Here is a 21,260-nt window from a genome sequence, read left to right on the forward strand (position 1 = left end):
GTCTGCCCCCGCGGCCATCAGTTCTGCGGCAGACGTGGCCTGCCCACTGCCACTACAGCTGGCTAATTCGTTGAGCTATCCCGGTCACTCTGGTTCTCCTACTGATTTCCTCGTTACGAATTGTGTCTCTCAGAGAGATCCCCAACATAGCCCGCTCAATAGCACGCTGAGCTACTTTATATCTTGTGGACAAAGCCAACTGTCAGTGTCCACGTTTCAGCGCCATACATCATCACAGGTAGGATACTGTTGCTATAACCTTGTCAAAATAATAGGGGTACCTATAGTTCGCGACAGGTCGACATGGCAATCGCAATTGTGGACGTCCCCCCCCCCCCCTCTCCCCCGCTAACCAGGTGCGAGATAGCACGGGTGTGCGGGGAGTCTCCCCGCCTCATACCCCATTGCCATGTCGACCTGTCGCGAACTATACCTACCTAATTACCATTTCCTTATTCCCAGACCCAGAGCCCATTATTGAAATGAGTTAGGTAAGTATTTCTTTTAATAATCGTTACCGCTGAATTAGTCTTGCTCTAATTGATATATTTCTCTTCAATTACTTACTTATATTATGACGATTCATATAAGTACCTAGTTAAGGCAACTACCTAATGTAATGACCTCTGACTCAGTACAATACCTACGGGCTACGTAGCTCGCAAGCGAAAGGTCCCAGGCTCATTTAAAATATAAATTCGATTAAGATAATGGCATCGTGACTTTGGTCACGTTCGTTTTGGGTTTTTTTGAAGTCATTCTTTCTTGTACATAAATAAAACTACAACATTGAACAGCTATAAGGAACTTTTCGTTCTTCAACAGCATCATAGATGGCACTGTAGGTACATTGATGGAACTCTGAAGCATCATGTATGGGCAAGTGTGCCATACACATTGGTGTTCCAAGTGATAGGAATAAATCGATGATATTATTTTTAACGAACTTCCGAAAAGGAGGTAGTTTTCAACTTGATACGTTTTTTTATTTATACTTCTATATGTACATACACCGATTTCTCAGAGATTTCTGGCTTTCTGGATTCTGGACCGATTTGCAATTTTTTTTCTAATTCTATAGAGAAAGTTTGCGAAATAGCCCCATGGTTACCTACTGCCCACCTAAGTTATGTAGATTCCGGAATTCTTGATTGATTATTATGCTATAACAACATATTCGCATTTTTGTCTGCTTTAGTTTTATTTAATTAGATTGTTTATTTATACTACTTTGTTACATTAAATAAAACTACATCACTGAACAGTCAATCAGTTTTATTTGTCTTTAACATAACATACATCAAGTACATAACATTAGAAATGTGCCAAATACTGAAACATTGCTCAAAACTTGAGACCATCTTAAAATTAATTGTCACTTTTCTATCAGTGACTGATAAAATTTAAGCCTTTAAGGTAGCGTTTCAGTATTAAAATATCGAATTCCGGCTACATTTTACAATCCTCCTTAAAATCATATTTGTCACTATTCTTCACACATCTGATAAGTTGATCGCTTCATTTTCATCCATAGCTTTTTTCCTCCTGTTTCTTTTGAACTGCATTTTTCTGTATATTTAGTTTAGTGTTGCCCTAAAGATAATTTATGTTCATATTTCTCGGCTACATTTTAAAATCCTCCTTAAAATCATATTCGTCACTTTTCTTCACACTTGTCAAAGTGACATTTTCTAAAACATCCGCTAAATTGATTGCTTGTTTTTCGTTCCTAGCTTTTTTCTTCTTGTCCTTTTTGAACTGCATTTTCCTCAGTTTATTTAGTTTAGTATTGCCCTCTATTTGCATTTCCGGGTCTGCTTTAGTTCGCTCGTTTTTGTTGGTCTTGTCCAGTTTTGGACGGATGTTTAGCGTTTTTGGAAGGAGGCTGGACTCATCTTCGTCTACTTGCATCTCGTCGAGTTTGGCTTTAACTGGCCCCGTGCTTATTATCTGTGGAGAAAAAAAAAGTCAAATTATTAGATGCTCTGTTTACATCTATCAGAATAATTTTAATTTCAACTTCCTCTGGTATAGCGGGAGAACTCCTCATTTAATGGAGGTATCTAAAATTATCCATTTTTAACAGCAGACATCCAAAGTCCAAACAGAAAACAAAAAAATAATTCTGCCAAAGTTAGTATGACTCCACCTCTAGCAGATCAAGTCTGTTGGCAATTAAAAATTGATCTATTTTTACTGGATTGTGGCGAAGCCCAAAAGAGGGTTTTTTTTATTCAGTTTTTTTTTTTGGGATCATTTAATAATCACTATGTGATTATGCCAGATCCATAATATCCTATTGTGTTTGACCTGGATCCGGCGACGGGTTGATAATAATAGACAATGAGCATGGTCTTTAAGCTATGCCCAATGCAATACAGCCTAAGTCTTTTCATTCTGAGAGGAGATCGGTAGTTGATTGCATCCAAACCCTTACCTTTATGGCTTCTTCTGTAGTATTGTCTCCAAGTGAGTTGATGACCTCAGTCTCCATAGCTTCATAGCTGTTGATGTCAAACTCTGGAGCCATTGATGACACTATTTTGGCTTCTATGTGAACTTCTGAATCTGGAGTTTCTGGTGGCACTGTGAAGTATCGGACCTAGACAAGACAATTTTGTGATAAGTTTATATTTTATTCATTTTATTTTTATTTTTCATGTACCAAAATTGTAGTTACAGAGTTGTAATAAATTAAATTACATTGGAAATGCTTAGCTCTACACAGAGATTTCTTCCAGCTTCCCGTTCAAGGTTGTGAGTAAGTAATATATCAATCAATCTAAAAAGAAACGGCTTCCACGTTAGCCTTTTTCCAACTTAGAATGCATCATCACTTACCACCAAGTGAGATCGCAGTCAAGGCTATCTTGTAACAGAATAAAAAATATTTCAACGACTGCATTATATTGGCTTAACTTCATTACATGTTCAACGATGATAGATGATTGCTAAGTAAAACCTTGATGTACCTTGCCAATGTTCCAGTCGTTGAGAAGTATCCTAGCGGCCGCATCTTGGTCGGGAACACCCCCTTTCTTGTACCTCCCCATGCGAGAGGCCAAACTCGCGAAAAACTCCTGTAAATACATTAATGAACTGAAATTCCTGTAATATAACTAAAATACATCATAGAAGTTTTATCTTATTTTTGACCTATACGCCAGTTCCATTGCTACACTAACTACTAACTAAATTAAAAGTAACTTTAGTTAAATTTACAATTATAACAATTTGAGAGAATCACTAACAAATTTATACACTTTAATTGCCGAAATGCTCACAGGTTTGCTTAAAATACAGTGGAAAATACCAATATTCATAAAATTTAAATTTAATTCACATATTAGTGTTTCTCTCATCTTAGAAATCAAATTAGCCTGTACTGTCCCAAGACTAAGTAAAGGCCTCCCTCTCATTTCTCCACTTCATATGATGTGCCTATCAATGTGTGACTTTAAGGCTATCGATTTTGATCGCGTTTTTCAGCACGACAGTCGCGTCGTTGTCTGCGCTCGAATAGAACATTTCCTTAAGGCTGCCGACTTTGATCGCATTCTTCAGTGCGTCAGTCGTATCATTGTCTGAGTCTGTCAACTCGTCTAACGGCCAAAATTAAAATCAATCTATCTGTAATCTGTCGATAAGTTACTTAGCAATGTTGTTATTTGTCAAGTCTTTTTGACAAATAACAGCGTTGCTAAGTAACTTATCGACAAATTAAAGATAGATTGAGCATTAATTTTGACTGTAAGACAATCGGAACTATACGCATTGCGCACCTTACCTTACTTATATTAGACTACTGCGCAGGTTCAACTCTCGTCACGATAATTTTAATTACTAACCTGTGGCGTATTGTACTCTGGTATGCAATACAAAGACACTAGAGTATGTTTGTGCGCTCTCTGCAGTATCGCGGTCGCGGGTGTGACCGGGTCCTTAAGGCTGCCGACTTTGATCGCGTTCTTCAGCGCGACTGTCGCGTCGTTGTCTGCACCTGAGTGGAACACTATGCCAGGACTGTCTAGGATTTTTATTTTTGAATCTATTTGAACTGTTTGCATTTGTCTGAAAAAAAGAAAAGACTTATTCAATTATTTTTATTCAAACTTTTATTCAAAGTTCAGAAGAGTTATGATTTAGACGTTTTTTGTTTAAATAAGTTATCCTGTTCATCAACCCATACTGAGCGCGGGTCTCCTCTCAGAAGGGTTTGACAATAGTCCACCAAGCTTGCCAAGTGTGGATTAGCAATGGAAAACTCCCAAGTCTCAGGCATGCAGGTTTCCTCACGATGTTTTCCTTAACCATTAAAGCAAGTGATATTTAATTGCTTCAAACACAGATAACTCTGAAAACTTAAGAGATGCATACTGCATGCCCAAGATTAAACCTCGGACCCTCAAATAGAATGCCGACGTCTTAATCACTATGCTTTCAGTGCTTGAAGGAACGCTTGGGAATATCCCAAACCCTCTAATTCTGAAAGAAGACCCGTGCTCAGTAGTGAGTCGGCGATGGATTGGTTATGACTCACTTAGTGACACCAGGAGTGCTGCCAACATTGCAAGCCTTGGATCTGTTGAGACTGTTGATGATGGAGCTCTTGCCCACGTTGGGTAAGCCCACGACTCCAACCGTGATGGACGTCTTTATGCCCTTATTGAGACTGTAACTGCCGAGCAGACTCATCAACAGTTCTGCGCCTACGCATGCTGAACCTGGGAAAATTGACAATAAATCTGAAAACTTAACTATGAATAAAGTTAGGAGCTGTGAGAAGGTACTCCAACTACTGAAAGCATACATATTTCCATTAAAAGTAGGTTGCGTTAATAAAATAATGAAGCGATGACGCAATTTTGAAGTTTTTACCCATGCCAAAATTGCCCAACGCGTCTAAATACGTTTTCACTTCAAAATATCAATTAATATTTGAGTAAGTGATTTTGTAACACAATCTGTAAACTAAATTGAAACTTAAAATTTTACTGTACCACACTTTCACTTTGTGAAGTTTTTTTTAAGTGAAAGTGAACTTACCACTTCACTTTCACTACCCTTTCATTTCCTTTTCAATGACAATGTATTTCATCTTGCTCCTCCCCAAGTTGTGCAGCTATTGTGGTGTGAATGCTTTGAAGGGCATGGCAGGGGGCAGGAGTTTGTCGCTGCTGGTACTTGAGCCACGCGACGAAGTTTTCGCATAAAGTATTTTTCGTACATTTTACACTTTTCACTTTCACCTTGAAACTGTACTTTCACTTTCACTTACCTTTCATTTCTTTCTCCTTGACGATGTGTTTCATCTTCCTTCTGCCCAGGTTGTGTTGCTGTTGCTGTGTGGACGCCTTGAAGGGCACGGCGGGGGCTTGCCGCCGCAGGTACTTGAGCCACGCGGCGAGGTTCTCCCGCGGAATGAGGTCCGCCTTGTTGACCACTATGACCAGCTTCTTGCCCGACTCACGTACTGCCTCTTCCACTTGTGTACACCTTGTACCTAAATGCATATTACGTCAGAAGCTAATTTTTACTGCAATCCGACGATTTCATCAGTGTGGATATACTTTTTTGTCTACATTTTTATTCATACGGACAAGGAATTCAGATAGTTGAAAAATTACAGGGAAAACTCTCTTACTATATTTTCTTGTAAATAACTTCTTCATATAGGCCAGATACTTTCTAAACCCATATTTCATAGGAAGTACACACAGAAATTATATTCCAGCACTTATGGGACTCTTCTTTGTAACAATTTGAGTTGAGTGACTGAATGGATGTCATCTCAAACTCAATTTAGGCCAGTTCAATTCGAAATGATCATGACCAATTTAATAAGAGTGATATTATGTATAACAAGGTCAAATAAAGTTATTTGAATAACATTAAAACATGCTCACCCAAAGGATCCCTAGCATCAACTACCTCCAAAACCACCTCAGCCTCTGATATAACCTTCTTGAATTCTCTATAATAAGTTTTCAGTGAGTTCTCCTGGTTTCTATCCTTGCTATATTCAGTGTCGTTCCCAGTCTCACTGCCTTTGAATGCATCATGCACTTTACCCCTCGCTTGAGCATTTGCTACCTGAAGAAAAACCACAAATGTTTCTTTTATTTTCTTGGGATTGCTAACAGAACCAGACAATTTTCGATGGATTGTTTGATTAGCCACCATGGCCAAAATTTGATTGGGAAGACATTATTCATCATGGCCAAATACTTCTCAGAATGAGAAGGGTCTGGCCATAATCTACCACACTGGTCAGTTGCAGATTGGCAGACTTCACACATCTTTGAGAACATTATGGAGAACTCTCAGGCATGCAGGTTTCCTCACAATGTTTTTCTTCATGTTAAAGCAAGTTACATATAGTTGCTTAAAACACACATAACTGAAAAGTTAGAGGTGCATGTGCAGGATGGGACCCCCAACCTTCCAAACAGGAGGTCTTAACCACTAGGCTAGGCTATCACAGCAAGACAATATTACATACCAAAGTATCCATGCCAACAGGGTTCTTCTTTTTCTCCTCTGATCTCTTCTGCTTCTCTAACTTCAGCAATTCCCTTCTTTTCTGCTTCTCTTCTTCTTTATGTTTCTTTACTGCATCCACCTCTTTCAGTATTTCTTCTTTGAAAGGGCATATATTGGGTATCTGAACAGCTTTAGGTTTTTTTGACTTGGGATTTTTCTTTGCCTCTTTTTTTATTTTTCTATTGTGATCTCTGACTTTTTTCTCGATTTTGTAGCGTAGGCGTGCTGGCTGCCTTTTGGATGGCTTTTCTGAAATATTTAAGTATAATATGAATCGATGAGTAGATTAATTTCATAGCTTATTTAAAACTAAATGATGCCTGTGACTTGTCTGTGTGAATTTAGGTTTCCAAAAATCCTGTGGGAACTCTTTTATTTTCCCAGATAAAAAGTAGCCTATTTTCATCCCCGTTCTGTGGTTTGAAAAGCTACCGTGTGATGATTTCTATCACCTCTGAATGGCTGCTATTCTTCTCACTATTAGCTGAAATGATCAGTGCAATAAGAGTACCCAGTACCCACCATCGAAAAGGTGAATCACATCCATTTCGATTGTAGAAATGTAATAATTACAAATTTCGTGCTAAGGGGGCAGATGGCTAGATGAATAAAAACAAAGATTTCTTAAAATTAAAGACTCAAAAATCATATGTGGCACTGGTACCTTTTGGAATAGATAATACCTAGTTTAAAGTGATTAAATATGAATAAATACAAAAAGTAGATGGAGAACCAATGTTTATCTAAACTTAAGATGATGTAGCACCAAACCATATGGGAAAACACAGTTCTGATGAATCTACATAGGACTCACATTTCCTAACCTATAAATTCATATCCTTCACTATTTGTATTGCAAGATATTATCATGGACGATAAAACCAGTTGGTAGAAGCGTTTAATGGCCAAATTTTACATTATATTTTCTTTTTAAACTGTATATTTCTTTGAATATGTAACAAAAATAAACCGAACGTAAACTGGATAAGTTAACTTACTCAATTTAAATTTTGCCATTTCGATGAATCAGATGAATATTCTAACACAATAACAAACTGATCTTTTTCTTTTTGATAAACAAGTGAGTAACTGAATCTTAGCAAAATTAAGATTTTAATTTTAATTTAAATAATAACCCAAGTAAAAACCACATGAGCTAGGTTAGGTACATAAAAAAATGACATTGACATTTGATCCAGTGTTCCCACTTATGATTTTGGTTTACCCAAGTTTCTGAAGGTTTTCCATTACCCTTAATTTTTTTAAATACCCTGATTTCGGGTGCATAACAATTATTCCAGGTTAATTATTATTTTTTAACAACATCTCTTCACGTTTTTAATACCATTCCACGATACTAAATCTTAAAATATATTGTAACGAAGAAGGTGTTTAGTCATCATTTTTTCCATTTTCAAATTACAATACTTCTCAGTCTCAGACGAGTAGTCAAAACCCACCCTAATATTTATTGTACCTATAAAAATACGCTATTATTCCGTAATGCAGAAGAAATTGTTTATTCACTCTTTTCTAGCTTGTTTAAGCCTATTGCCATTTGATGAATCTAAAAAAACATAAAAAAATGGTTTAACACTTGAAGTTTGATTTTAACCCAAATTACTTAAAATCCTAACTATCATAATTAAATGCTCTAAGCCATATCTAAAATTAGTCGTTTTACCTTAACATAGGGCGAAATCCCTAAAAGCGGAAACACTGATTTGACATCTCCCAAGCCGGTGTTGCCAACGGCTTCCAAAAAAATGTACTAAATCTAGGTGGAAGCGACTGGCCCGTCTCATGCCCCTTAAATATAGATTGTGCATAATATATAATATATCACAGAATCTATCAAATATATGATGACAGCTCACTGAAGTTACCACAAATCGGACTGGGATTGTCCAGAAAAGACTTGGATGTAAATAAACCGTTCAGCCTCCTTTGTGTTTTCTCCAAACAACGCGTCTTTGGCGAAGTGAATTGTGCTGTGTGGCACAACAAAAAGCCACTAAAATAAACAACAACAACAACAGCTGCTTCTTCTGAGCTTCGTGGTGCATCATTATGCTAATAAAATACCTATAGGTAGAACAGGGTAGAACTTAGATAGGTACTTCTTATTATCCAATTAATTACCTACTAAATACTTGCTGACTATAGGACAATTTCATACAACTATTGGGATATTACGTAGGTAGGTATTTGAAATAACGTACCTAAACTTATCTCGAGTGCTTTCTAACGGGTTTCAGAGATTTCAATCAAAATTTTTTGGTAGGTAAGGGGCAGAGTGCGACTGTGCGTTTATTAGTTCTCCACTCGATTCTCAAACTAGGTACTTAAACTTTAAACTATGTACCTACGAAAATTAGTTATCTTATTATTATCTTTAATTAATTATTAATCTGCGCAGTTTCAACTTTCGTGGCGAGAAAAGTAAACTGGTTCTGCTAATCTTCTAAATGTGACAGTAGATTAATTTGTAATACGACACGACGGACGACTAACCAATAAACCATAGCTGTTGCGTAACACAACTTTTTTATTCTACCTACTTAATCCGACTTTTGAGAAGTTGTTCAAAATCGATTCGGAGGTTCTAAGTTCTTACTATTGCTGGTAATAATATAATCCAGTCTAGAATCTAGATCTGCCATCGAGATGCGATAATCCATATCGTAAATCGCAACCGCACGATGAGGCACCTAACTAACTACATCCAGTTCATATCAGCTGAATCTAATTTATGTTTGTCTGGGCTACTACGGTCAGCCTATAGGTAAACAAAACACGTCGTGTTCATTCATTGTGTACCGACATTTCGTTGAATGAGCTGCCTTGCATAGCGGCTGGCGTCACCAACGCCGCCTGACATGCTTTGTTCACCGGGAGCAGCTGCATTCGAATCGCAAAACGGTCGTATACCTGAACAGGTAATAGAAGCAACAGGTCATTTCATATGACGAGGGGAGCTCCGCGCACGAGCGGCTGACTCGATTCGAGTCTAATAACCGGCAACCGCGGCCCGCGCTAGTTGTGTTCTGCCTTTCACGGTGGTAGTGTGTCCGTTCGCGCGCTACTGAACGTCGACTTTCACGCGAGTGATTATATCGCGGTTTCAAGTTATGTGCGCGAACGCACGCTTCGATAACCCTCCATCCATTCGATCGTGACAGTGCCAATGTCTCCCAGTCTAGAAGGGATCATGTTCAACAGGAACGCAAACCTGTCGGCGCGGCGGCCGCTGCTTGCTGAACCGCAAAAGCCTGTGGTGATCCCACCGAGAGCTCCGCCCCGGGACTACGGTCCGCAGAGACCTTCGCCCGCTCCGCGGAACCTACCGGCCGACTGTCACTACGAGTACAAGACGGAGTGCTGGAAACCCTCGAACGTCGAAATCGAAAAGCGACTGCAGGAGACGAGAGCTCGGGAGAAGATCGGTTACTTTCAAGACAAAATAACGCCTCCCGAGTTGAATTTGGACCGTAGGGAGGCGGAGTTAGTGTTCAGATTCGACCCTCACGCGTCCGCTGAATATTTATCGGGTCAGTATCAAGCTCCTACAGTTCAATATGCAAAGCCCCCGACGCCGGCAAACGGGTTTGCTAACCGTCTGCCGGAGAGAGACGGCCCTTTTGTGTTCGGAGTCCACAGCCCGAGCCAGTTCCCCATTCCGCGGCGGGATGAGGATGACTACGATTACTCCGAAGTGGCCGAGGAAAACGGCCGCCCTGTGATACGAGACGATGAGTCGGCAGACTTAAATTGCTGTGATAAAGTGAATGACTGGGCAGTCCGCGATAAGAAAAGCCGGAGGACCTTAAATCGAATGTTTCAAATCAAAGATAGAAGAAAAGTGAAAGGTGGGAAGAAGGAGAAGATAAAGTGTGTGCTAGTGGGTGATGGAGCTGTAGGAAAAAGTTCTTTAATAGCTGCGTACGCGCAGGACACATTCCGGGAAGAATATCAACCCACGGCGTACGACACATTTAATGGTAAGCCCTTCTTTTCAGGAAAATCTCACAGCAAGAATTTATTCTTCCAACACAACATCTTATCACTAATGACCCTGATTTGGAAAGATAAATATAGATTAAGTACCTACCTACATTACCTACATTAGTAATTGTCCTCAAAACGATACCATCAATTTAATTTTTATCAGGGCGCTATTATACATTTTTGGCCTGGAATTCAAATTAAGTAAGCCTGCCTACTCCAAAAGAATATTTGTAATTGTTGGTCAAACCGTAAAATGTTGATCTACTTACTTGCCATTCTTAACAAAGGCTATATCTATAAAAAATTCCTTTCCACTGGCGGAACTCAGATATATTTAACAAGAGATTCCTGGAGGCCTTAAATAAAGTAATGTGATTGATCAGGTTTGTTTTGTAAATTATGTAAAAGACCAAAATAGGGTACAAGAATAATTTGATTGCATACATTTTGTGGATGTACAAAGAATTTATAAAGAATATTTAACGATAATTCTGTTCAGAATGAGACGTGAAGGTAAACATAATATAAGTCCACATACGTGCCAACCAAGTAGGTACACCAAGTTGCAAGTTACTAGGCTGGAAAGATCTGAAGATCCAATTGCAGCTGTACAACTTTCTTTGCGCAATTTAAATAAAATAAAATAACAAAACATGAAGTGAACACAACTCTTTATTTGCTTCCGGCAATGATCACGCCATTTCAACACCTATATCTACTGACACAAAAGTAAATTTTATTGCTTGATAAATTCTTGTGCCAAGTTTTATTCCTTTAGTACTCTTTTCAAGAAATATACGCCAACATATGATTGTACTGGTAGCCCTGTAGGCGCGTCATGAGGTATCGCGATAAGATATCGAAATGACTGCAAGAAGAATAAATATTTCAATACATTTGGACTTTTGTATGATGCTTGCAATTTAAATAATGATGAGCGATGAGCATTTAGTTTATTCGTGGTGTATAAATAAATGTTTATTTATTTTGCTATCTTTATATGTACCTAACTATTGAATCGCTAATCGTTTATCGAAAACCAGGTCCTTCTTAGGGCCAATCAAGTGCTCTGACCACAGGCACGTACGATTTGAAATTGTAACTACCTACACTACGTAATACAAATATCAATTGTTTTAGAGCTGATTTGATTTTCATAATTGCATTTTCTATGACATCAACACGTATCTTAGATGTACTACTTAGTTACTCGTACATTTATCAGAATAGGTTTTTGTCATAAATAAAATTACTTACTGCACCCTGCACCATTTCAAAAAACAAGTCATGATCAAAGTTTCTTGTATCGAATTCTACTAATTACTTCATAGAAAACACCCGAATCATAGATATTCTGGCTACGTATGATCGTAGACGTGAGTGGAATATTAGTTTTTTAAAGGTAAAAAAAGTCAATTAAAGCATTTCTACACGTAACGCAGGTCAAAGCACCTTTTTATTATGGGTCTTATAGAGCAGAAACCAATTAATGTACTGTCTCTGGGACGAATACAAAAGAGGATGGGCCGGATACATGACAAGCAAAATGTTTGGACTGACTACAAACTAGTTTCCCTTTGCAATAAGTAGTTAGAAATAGGAGTAGAGAAATTTTTATACAAATAAACTTTTACGAGAATTTTTCAATCTTCAAGTGAATCTACTACTGACTGTAGTCTGGTCAAAGGTTAAGAGATAAATGGAAATAAACCAAGATGAGATAATAAAGAGATAATCGAAAAACTAACGTCCTTAAAATGTGCGGTCTTCTAACGATGTATAAGCGGTCTAAATTCAAATTCTAATCATTTATTCAAATTGGGTACAACAATTGTACACGTTTTGACTGTCAACTGTGGAATTTTTAAGATAATGATGTAATGGTGATAACTAAAGTTACGAGGGTCCCAAACACTTAAAATATAAAGGATCTATAAAGCCTTTGAAAATCACAGATGTTGAGAAACTGATCGAGGCTCGGATTCAAATAACCTTTCTGATGATTTCTAACCTTCTGATTTCTAACCTGATCGGTCATATTATAGAGTTCCAGGAAGTGTATGGATAAAGAATACAGCTGTTAGAATCGGATGAGGTGGTACTCATTGGGAAAGACCTGTGTCCAGCTGTGGATGATCATAGCGATGATTAAAAGAACAATGAGTCTAAACAAAAAGATAAAACCAAAAGTAAAAGAATCTGAAGAGATTCCTAACTTTATTACTAACAGTCATAAATTTAGTATGTACTAGATCAACAATGACAGATTACCGGTGTTACAAAAAATGAAACGTAAATGTGTGCGTGAAATAGAGTTGTCCTGACTTTAGCATTTGTATTATCGATAGTCTTACTGGCGAAATCATAGGACACTAATGAGTTAGTTTAACGAAGTGAAGTAAAAAGCATCTTATAATTTTAAAAAAGTCAAATACATTTCAAATACACAAATAGTAACAAAGCTAAAGCTAGGTAACAGATTATTATTTATTAATGAAATGACTTGGTGCAGCTACTACGAAATAAACGATTGATAAATCTATATGTATAGGTATATAACGTTGTCAAGAATATAAATGCGTAAGTATGGATGTTTCTGTGTGTTTGTGTTTTTATTACCTCTTCACGCCTTTATTTTTTTAAAGGGTGCAAGTAAATTTAATTTGATTAATTACAATAACACTGTGATATAATGTCTAAGTGACAAGTTAATAAAAATAAATAGTATATATGGCGCTCAATTCATAGCTAATGACCTCCCCGATAAGCACTTAAATACAGTAAGTAATGTACGGGGTTACCCTTAACCCTGTATATGAAATCTAAGTCACGCTAAATAAAATAAAAATTAGTATAAATATTTATTTCGTTCTTTTCTTTTATTGGAAAGTAGTGTTTTATATTGTATTTTACATACATCACATGAAACCTATCACATCAAACCTACCGGTAGACACGATTATCGACTATCGATACTTGTGACGTCATTACTTTGTCAATCCCTATCGTAAACAAACGTTTTTAAATTTTACACAAAATATCCAAAAATTCTTCATTTAGCAATGTAATTTGATGATAAGTCTTAAGGGAAACCTATTATCTAAGCTTCCAATAGCTATTTTGCCTAATTTTCAAACAACAAATGATGAAATAATGATTATAAACAATAAGTATAAATAATCAGTAATTACCTGTGAAACGTGTATTTACGCGGATTATAACGTCTTGTAACGTCACATTCGCTCACTGAACAAGACACCATGGTGGCAGAACATAGATTTTACGTTTTAATCGTAAAATTATTTAGTAAATGCAAAAAATCACCTCGACTTGGAACAGGCCGAACTCATAAGGACCGACACTCACGTAAATAATGACTTATCGGCATCTTGTTTCGCTATCTCGCTTTCGCTCGCGGCAGTGGGTCTTATCTAACTACTCTCGCTCCCTCGCTTTGTCAGTCTTTGAGCGAAGCGAAAAATCATAGGTCTATGCTAACAGTTAACAAAAAAAGTACAGTACTGTTCACTCAATATTGGATTTTTGCTACCCGTAGCTTTGTTTGTATGGGTATTTTTTTTTTTTTTTTATTTGGCGGCCATTTTTAACACGAACTTGTATGGGTAATAAAGATCTTCTTTGTTCGTAATATTAAAGAAACCGTCAGTAGACAAATCCGTTTAAAGTTTTGTATAAAGAAGCCACAGGTAGACAGTGGAATGGCGCCTTGGACCATATTATAGTTTGCAAAGGATTTCAATAATTTAACATTTGTCACCAGGTAATACTGGATGGTCTTTCAAACAAGTGACATCATTTGGATTTTGACCGATACAAAACCAGATGTGTGAAATTAATCGATATATTTACTTAAATATGTTCTTAGTTCTTACTGATAAACTTTCTTTATCGTTTCACCGTATCGTCTTAAGTTTGTTCCATAACTTACTTTGTTATAATTAATCTATAGAAAAATCTGACTGACTGACTGATATATCAACGCACAGCTCAAACTACTGGATGGCTCGGGCTGAAATAGCTATTATGACGTACACATCCGCTAAGAAAGGATTTTTGAAAATTCAACCCTTTAGGGGATAAAATAGAAGTTTGAAGTATAGTTACCGCAGACGAAGTCGCGAGCTTAAGCTAGTTTTTAAATAAGGTTGCAATGAAAGAGAAAATCAGATATTTATTATACCTATCTCATGTTATCGAACGTCAACGCCCGTTTAGGTATCATTTACTGACATAACATCATGAAGACATCTTCAATGGCCCAAGCATAAGGTACTTCCCACCAGTTTATTACCATGTTCCTTATTATTCATAATGTTTAGCTGTTAGATTTCCTAGAAACCATAGAATTCATGCTGTAACTAATGTGAAAGCCTAGAACAATGTACTTTCGCCGCTGTATTTGCATGCAAATGATGCAGAACTCATGTTTCCTTCACACGGCAAGCAAATTGCTAATATCTACGTTTGAAAGAACATTATATTTTTAAAATCTGTGCAAACTGCAAAGATTTTACTGACTAAAGATGTTCTTCTGGAGGTAAGACCGGATTATGTGGGATACCCTTAGTGGCCAGGCTCAGCATAATATATGTATCGAAAGTCTTTGGAATTTCCTAAAGCTGAAGGGTATATAGGTATTATTCGCGAACCTAGTAGCTCTCCTCTGGTTGTTGTCGTCTTCTCAACCAATATAGGTACGTTCAGTTCTAGATATAGATCTTCAGTCTCTAATTTCTTGCAAGGATTGACCGATCTTATGCTACTTGGGTTCAGCTCACTTGCGATTGTGCGACTTATGCTGTGCTTTCCGGTACGAAAACAGTTTGACTGCATAAACGTAAGTATAATAATTACCATTGATTGGACGCTCTCCGCTCCTGAACAGCTCAAGGTGATATTTGCAAACAAGGATATCCACTGGCCCACATTTTCACACAACTCCTTGTATTCCCTCGTCGTAGGAAAGCGCTATAGGAATAGGTTTGTGTCTTCACGACCAGAGTGGATATCCAGTTTAAGAGCATACACTGGCCTATTTCGCACATTCCTACTTCTGTAGGTATTGTTGGTAAGTAATGATATGCTATTATTCAGACTGTATAATGACAACTTCAAATAACCACTTCCTTTTAAAATGGTGATGACTGATGGGTTGATGACACACGGTTTTTGTGAACGACATGTTAGGCAAATGATACAAACTGCTAAAAAGAGAATGACTATTTTCAAAATTTTAAGAGTATATTTAAAACTATTGTATGTAATAATCGTAGGTAGGTACTCATCTCTATTTAACAATGTTTTAAAACAAAAGTTAAACTAACTTAATAACAATGCTAAAACAAAATAAGTAATTGGAATGTAAAACTCTCAAGGTTTTTTCTGATCCTTGAAGTTGCACGCAAAATTTTGTTTTTCAGGCAAAAACAACAAGTCTTTGTTAAACATATCTACTTTGTATGTTTGGATTAATTTACAGAATTATAAATTGAAGATCTTAGAAGTTACTGATTTTATTGTATTAATTTGTATCTGTGATTAGGTAAACGGCTATTTTTACGATCAACCCGACAAACGGACAGTCAGTAGTTTCCTTTCTAGGCTCGAAATTCAAAAGTTATAAAATAACCCTCTCAAATATTTTTATTGAACATTGCATATGGTAGGGTTTGTGTGAATTAAGTCACAAAAAATCTTATCTTAGATGGACTTTTTTAAACAGCCCAGGTGATATTAAAGTACCTATTCTAATCGCTGTTCATTCGATCGTTCCATTTTCCAATCCATAACCAGCTGTATCTTATGGCAGCTGCCACGACTGTACGTACCTATCTTCCACGAAAGAATAAAAAAATAAGCTTATTACCTTTTAGAAAAGGTTCCTTCGCCTTTGGGATCTATTTTTCGTTTTTTTTTTTTGTTATAACGTTCCGTCAGCGGCCATTACGATCGGTGCGTTTGATTCGAAACGATGTTTGATAAAAATAAAAATAAGTATTTAACTACTTACGCCCGGGTCGGTATGTTAATTGCTTTGGAACTATACGAGTACAATATCGAGTATTGGGATGTAACACTTAACAGATAATCATAATGTCTGCACTCTGCAGCTAGTCAATGGTAGAGGCAAAAGGATAATAAATTACCTACTACATAATAATATGTGAGTCATAAAGGAAAAGCAAAATCTAATTAAACTGATACCTAGGATACCACATAAAAAGTGCACTAACTAATTAAATAGTTAAAAGAGAATGTAAAAGTAAATAGGTAACTATCGATTCTATAATTTAAATTTAGAATGTCAATCAAATGCAGTAAGTGAGACCAAAGACATTATGTCGTTTTTCAATTTGTCCCTTTTGGAGAAGGCAAAGATCGAATAACATACGGCCTTGTTATTTTAGCCACCGAAGATATTCGCTAAAACCTGATCTTGGTAACAAAACTTAAAAATCTTTTTGTTTTCTCAACTATATAGATTAGAATACACAAACAGTTAATAATAGCTTTTAACTAACATTCTGACCTACTTGGGAAATTATACAATGCATAATGAGGAGTAACGACGATAATAATCGTTAGAAATATTGCAAGAATTTAATTACCAGAAAAAGAAATCGACACGGCATCATTCCCGCTCAATGTCTACGAATATTGTTTAGAATTTTTGCATAATATAACAACATAATCTAAAATAATAAGAATATAATCTAATATACTTACTTATTTAATAATGCATACTTAATATTGTAAATGCGAAAGTATGTCCGTCTGCTACCTTTTCACAGCCCAACAGTTTAACCGATTCTGACGAAAAGTTGGTTCCTTGGCTAGGAGAGCCCGTATAGACCCGACATCGTAAACTTCTCTAGGTACCTTCCTATGTGATGTCTAGATGTTATGATTTCTTATTGGAAGGTCTTATAAATAATTGAAAAAAGTCTGAAGTCACCAATTTTTCCCACGGTCCTAGTTTTACTACAATCGAACAGCACTAAAATCTTCAATCTACGATTCTATTGCATAATTAAAAACCATGCGGGCTAGTCGTCTGTCGGCTTAATTGTGTTTTACATTGTGGCTACACGATATTGAAATACGAGACGTACTGTGATGTCAAAAATTTATAGAGAAAAGATAAACGGGCATCTTAGTATGGAAACCAAATCCACGGCAATGGACACAAGCGAAAATTAGTATGTATTACAAATACGGCAGCTTTTTTCCCCTACAAATATATTTGACGATTCAAAAGCACTTGTAAAAGTCTACTTGAATAAAAATCGCATCCTAACCGAATGGACCGATTTTAATTTAGTTTTTTTTTTTGTTTGAAAAGTGGCTTGATCGAGAGTGTTCTTAGCTATAACCCAATAAAATCGGTTCAGCCGTTTGAAAGTTATCAGCTCTTTTCTAATTTCTGTAACCTTCACTTGTCGGGGGTGTTATAAATTTTTAATTTACACTTGTAATAAAATCTTATGAAATAGCGTTCCTACTTTCTACTACGAAAGAAAATGTTATAAATTCTTTCTCTTATAGTACGTATCTATCTCGTTATTCATAGTTATGCCTCTTAGTAGTACTTATAGCATAGAACCAATGACTTTCTAAGCAAGGACATCGCACTGGCGCGCATAACAAGGGACCAAGTAAGTGTGCTTATACTCGGTGTAAGCACACTTTCTTCATTAGTCGCATGTTGACTGCAAAGCTGTCAAGACGCCTAAATGCGCGATCAAAAAGTGCCAAAATAATACGTTAACGACGCAGAAAAGAGATGGTGTGACTTACCACCGGTAAGTTAATTTTATTTACGTAAGATAACATGCGAAAAAGTGTAAAATATTTAGTAAAACCATTGAAAACACTAGAAATATCTAAAATTATTTACAATGTTCCCATTCCTTTCTCTCACGCACATCGGAAAGAGACAGATGGAAGGGCGCGTCACGAATGTCGGAAAAACAAAACTGTGGAGTAGCTTTTTTTTGTTCAATGTAAAATCTATTGGCCATTATTGTATCACATTTATTTTATTACTAGCTGTGCCCGCGACTTCGTTCGCGTGGAATAGCTCTCAGCGCGCTTTATATAGCCACGGACGCTCAGGCGCGAGGCGTGTATCTGTACGTTAAAAATGTTCGCCGTGATTCTTTAAATTGACATAACTTTTTTATTTATGAACCGATTGACATGAAATAAACACTAAATGTTAAGTGAAGCTTACTACAATATATTAGTGACAACCGTATCTAAATCGAATAAGCCGTTTCTGATATTAGCGTGCACAAACACACAGACAAACAGACAAAAAAAAAAATAATTACAATTTCGGGTTCGGCATCGATAAAAAAAAAGTAGCAGGGGTTGTTATTATTAACAACCCCTGCTACTTTTTTTTATATATTTCCATTGTACAGACACCACTTTTCTACAATTTTATTATATGTATAGATAGATCTTTTGACGACCTCCAGTGTGCAGTGGTAACGCGGTGGATTTGTATGACGAGGGTCCCGGGTTCGATTCCCGGCTGGGCCGATTGAGATTTTCTTAATTGTCGGCTGGTGGGAGGCCTTTGGCCATCTTGATTCAAGGCCCATCTTGAATCCGCCATTTTGGTTTTATTTTTCAGCTCCCTGTCAATTGGATGAAGTTCTGAGTGACATTTGTTCGAGCACCCCCCACCTATCTTCAATAACCTGGCCGTGCTCCTCACCGAAATCCTCAATCATCAGCTCTATCCATATTTTTCCTCCGAATCATTTTTTGTCCTCTATACGAAACCATCGGTAAAAAAAAAACATACAAAATTTTACAGAAGAGGTGATCAAATGAGTCAGTCAGTCAGTCAGTCAGTCAGTGAATCAGCACGAGCAGAATAGTATATAGTAGATATAGATATAGTATAATAGTTTCATATTTACAAAAACGAAAAATCTCTCAAAGAAATAACAAAAATTAATAGTGCTACACTACTCCATTCCATTTTTTGTTCAAGTTTGCTTCTAAAATCACCTTATTCAGCTTCGAGTACAATAATCGATTTACATTGCGGCTTAATCACTGAGGTTAGTTTACAGGACTTGAATGTTAGCGGGAATGTATAAATGGAGCAGTTGAAGCTACATAGGGTGAATTTAGAAACGTGTGCCATGTTTGGGCTCTTGTGTTGTATGCAGTGATGTGTCCATGCTTAGAAAGTCATTGCATAGAACGCATAGTGTGGCAGAGTGGTCAAACCAGTCCAACAACACGTGCGCGCCGATCGTGACTTCCACGTTATTACATTTTGTATGCGCCGAGATAGCCTGTTACTATTTCACTTTACGAAGATGATCCATACCTTCATGTTGTAAGGAGTGTGAGCTAATCTCAATAACTTAAAATTTAAAAAACCCCGACACAAAAACCTCTATAAAAAACTAGAAAAGAGCTGATAACTTTCAAACGTCTGAACCGATTTTCTTGGATTATAGCTAAGAACACTCTCGATTAAGCCGCCTTTCAAACAAAAAAAAAAAAATTAAAATCGGTCCATTCGTTTAGGAGCTACAATGCCACAGATACGTACACGTCAAACTTGTAACACCCCTATTTTTGGGCCGGGGGTTAAACAAATAAGAGGGTATTTTAAGAAACGTCTCTAAATACGATTCAACCTTTATTTTTTTCTTTTTCTTCACCTAGAAGGGGCTCTTTGGCTATCTTTAGTTGCTAGTATTTTTTACCATTCTTACTTATTTGCTTATTTGCCTTTTCTTCTATTGGAAGGTGCTCTACAGGGCTTTATTTAGGTACCAGTAACTGACCATAATTATTATTTCACTTTACGAAGATCTTATATTTGTGAGGATTATGAGCTAATCTCATCTTAATACGAGTATATTTATTGCAAGAAGACACCTGTTTGTACCCGTTTTCCCCTACCCCTTTGTATCCGTTTGCGTTGAGCTATGTCGGTTACTTTGGTTTTCGTACGGATTTCCTCGTTATAAATTCTATCCTTCAGAGAGAAACCTAACATAACTCGCTTCGCTGAGAAATATTAGTTTTTGAATACTCCCAAATTTTTTAGCGATAACTCAAAAACTACTTTTTACAGTCAACCGATTTTTAGCTTTTAGAAATAGGATAGCAGAAATCAGAATATTAAAATAATAAACTCCAAAATGACTCGTGGATCAAAAATAATAATATGAACAGAGACTGACTTTCATTCAAACAGGGTCACATGTTAGTCTGCAGATTGCGCGATGGGTATAGCATAATGTCCGAGTTTAATGGGTTAAATTGCTTAATACTGGGGTCCCGGGTTCACGTTCACTAATGTGGAGTGCTCGCGTTCCGCCTAATTGAGGAATATACTATGGCGAAAGTCGAGATAAATGCTAATGCATTTTATGATGGACTAGCTTATGACCGCGACGTCGTCGTCGTCCAAGTGGACTACACTTTTAAACCCCTGGCCTATTCTATCTGCAAGGCTTTCAGGCCGATCAGTTTAGTAGTTTGAGCTGTGCGTTGATAGAACAGTCAGTCAATCAGTCAGATTTTCGTTTTATATATTTAGACAAAATGATGATGAGAAATGATTGAGTTCGTCGTTCTAGATTTTTAAAAACTCTGTGGGAACTCTTTGATTTTCTGGGATAAAAATAGACTAAGTCAAGGAGAGTGTT

General features: G+C 36.9%; 2 protein-coding genes across 3 annotated transcripts in view; one reads left to right on the forward strand and one right to left on the reverse strand.

Annotated features, from left to right (window-relative positions):
* The window catches only part of LOC123866855 (guanine nucleotide-binding protein-like 3 homolog), a 33,688-nt gene extending 26,046 nt beyond the window's left edge, over nt 1–7,642 (reverse strand). The window contains exons 1-9 of one of the 2 annotated variants that reach the window (XM_045908580.1): nt 7,542–7,642; nt 6,503–6,792; nt 5,907–6,093; nt 5,279–5,503; nt 4,541–4,724; nt 3,849–4,071; nt 2,973–3,080; nt 2,438–2,602; nt 1,622–1,950 (exon numbers count right to left, since the gene is read on the reverse strand). In XM_045908580.1, coding sequence (XP_045764536.1) covers nt 1,624–1,950; nt 2,438–2,602; nt 2,973–3,080; nt 3,849–4,071; nt 4,541–4,724; nt 5,279–5,503; nt 5,907–6,093; nt 6,503–6,792; nt 7,542–7,560 — 1,728 coding nt within the window. In that variant the 5' untranslated portion in view covers nt 7,561–7,642 and the 3' untranslated portion in view covers nt 1,622–1,623. Of the gene's footprint in view, nt 1–1,260; nt 1,951–2,437; nt 2,603–2,972; nt 3,081–3,848; nt 4,072–4,540; nt 4,725–5,278; nt 5,504–5,906; nt 6,094–6,502; nt 6,793–7,541 lie in introns of those variants that run through there. The other variant, XM_045908579.1, reaches the window with a different exon arrangement.
* Nucleotides 7,643–9,322: 1,680 nt separating this feature from the next.
* The window catches only part of LOC123866865, a 59,865-nt gene continuing 47,927 nt past the window's right edge, over nt 9,323–21,260 (forward strand). The window contains exon 1 of the mRNA XM_045908605.1: nt 9,323–10,544. Coding sequence (XP_045764561.1) covers nt 9,731–10,544 — 814 coding nt within the window. The 5' untranslated portion in view covers nt 9,323–9,730. The remainder of the gene's footprint in view (nt 10,545–21,260) is intronic.

Source organism: Maniola jurtina, chromosome 7 (genome assembly GCF_905333055.1).
Source record: "Maniola jurtina chromosome 7, ilManJurt1.1, whole genome shotgun sequence".
Taxonomy (NCBI): domain Eukaryota; kingdom Metazoa; phylum Arthropoda; class Insecta; order Lepidoptera; family Nymphalidae; genus Maniola; species Maniola jurtina.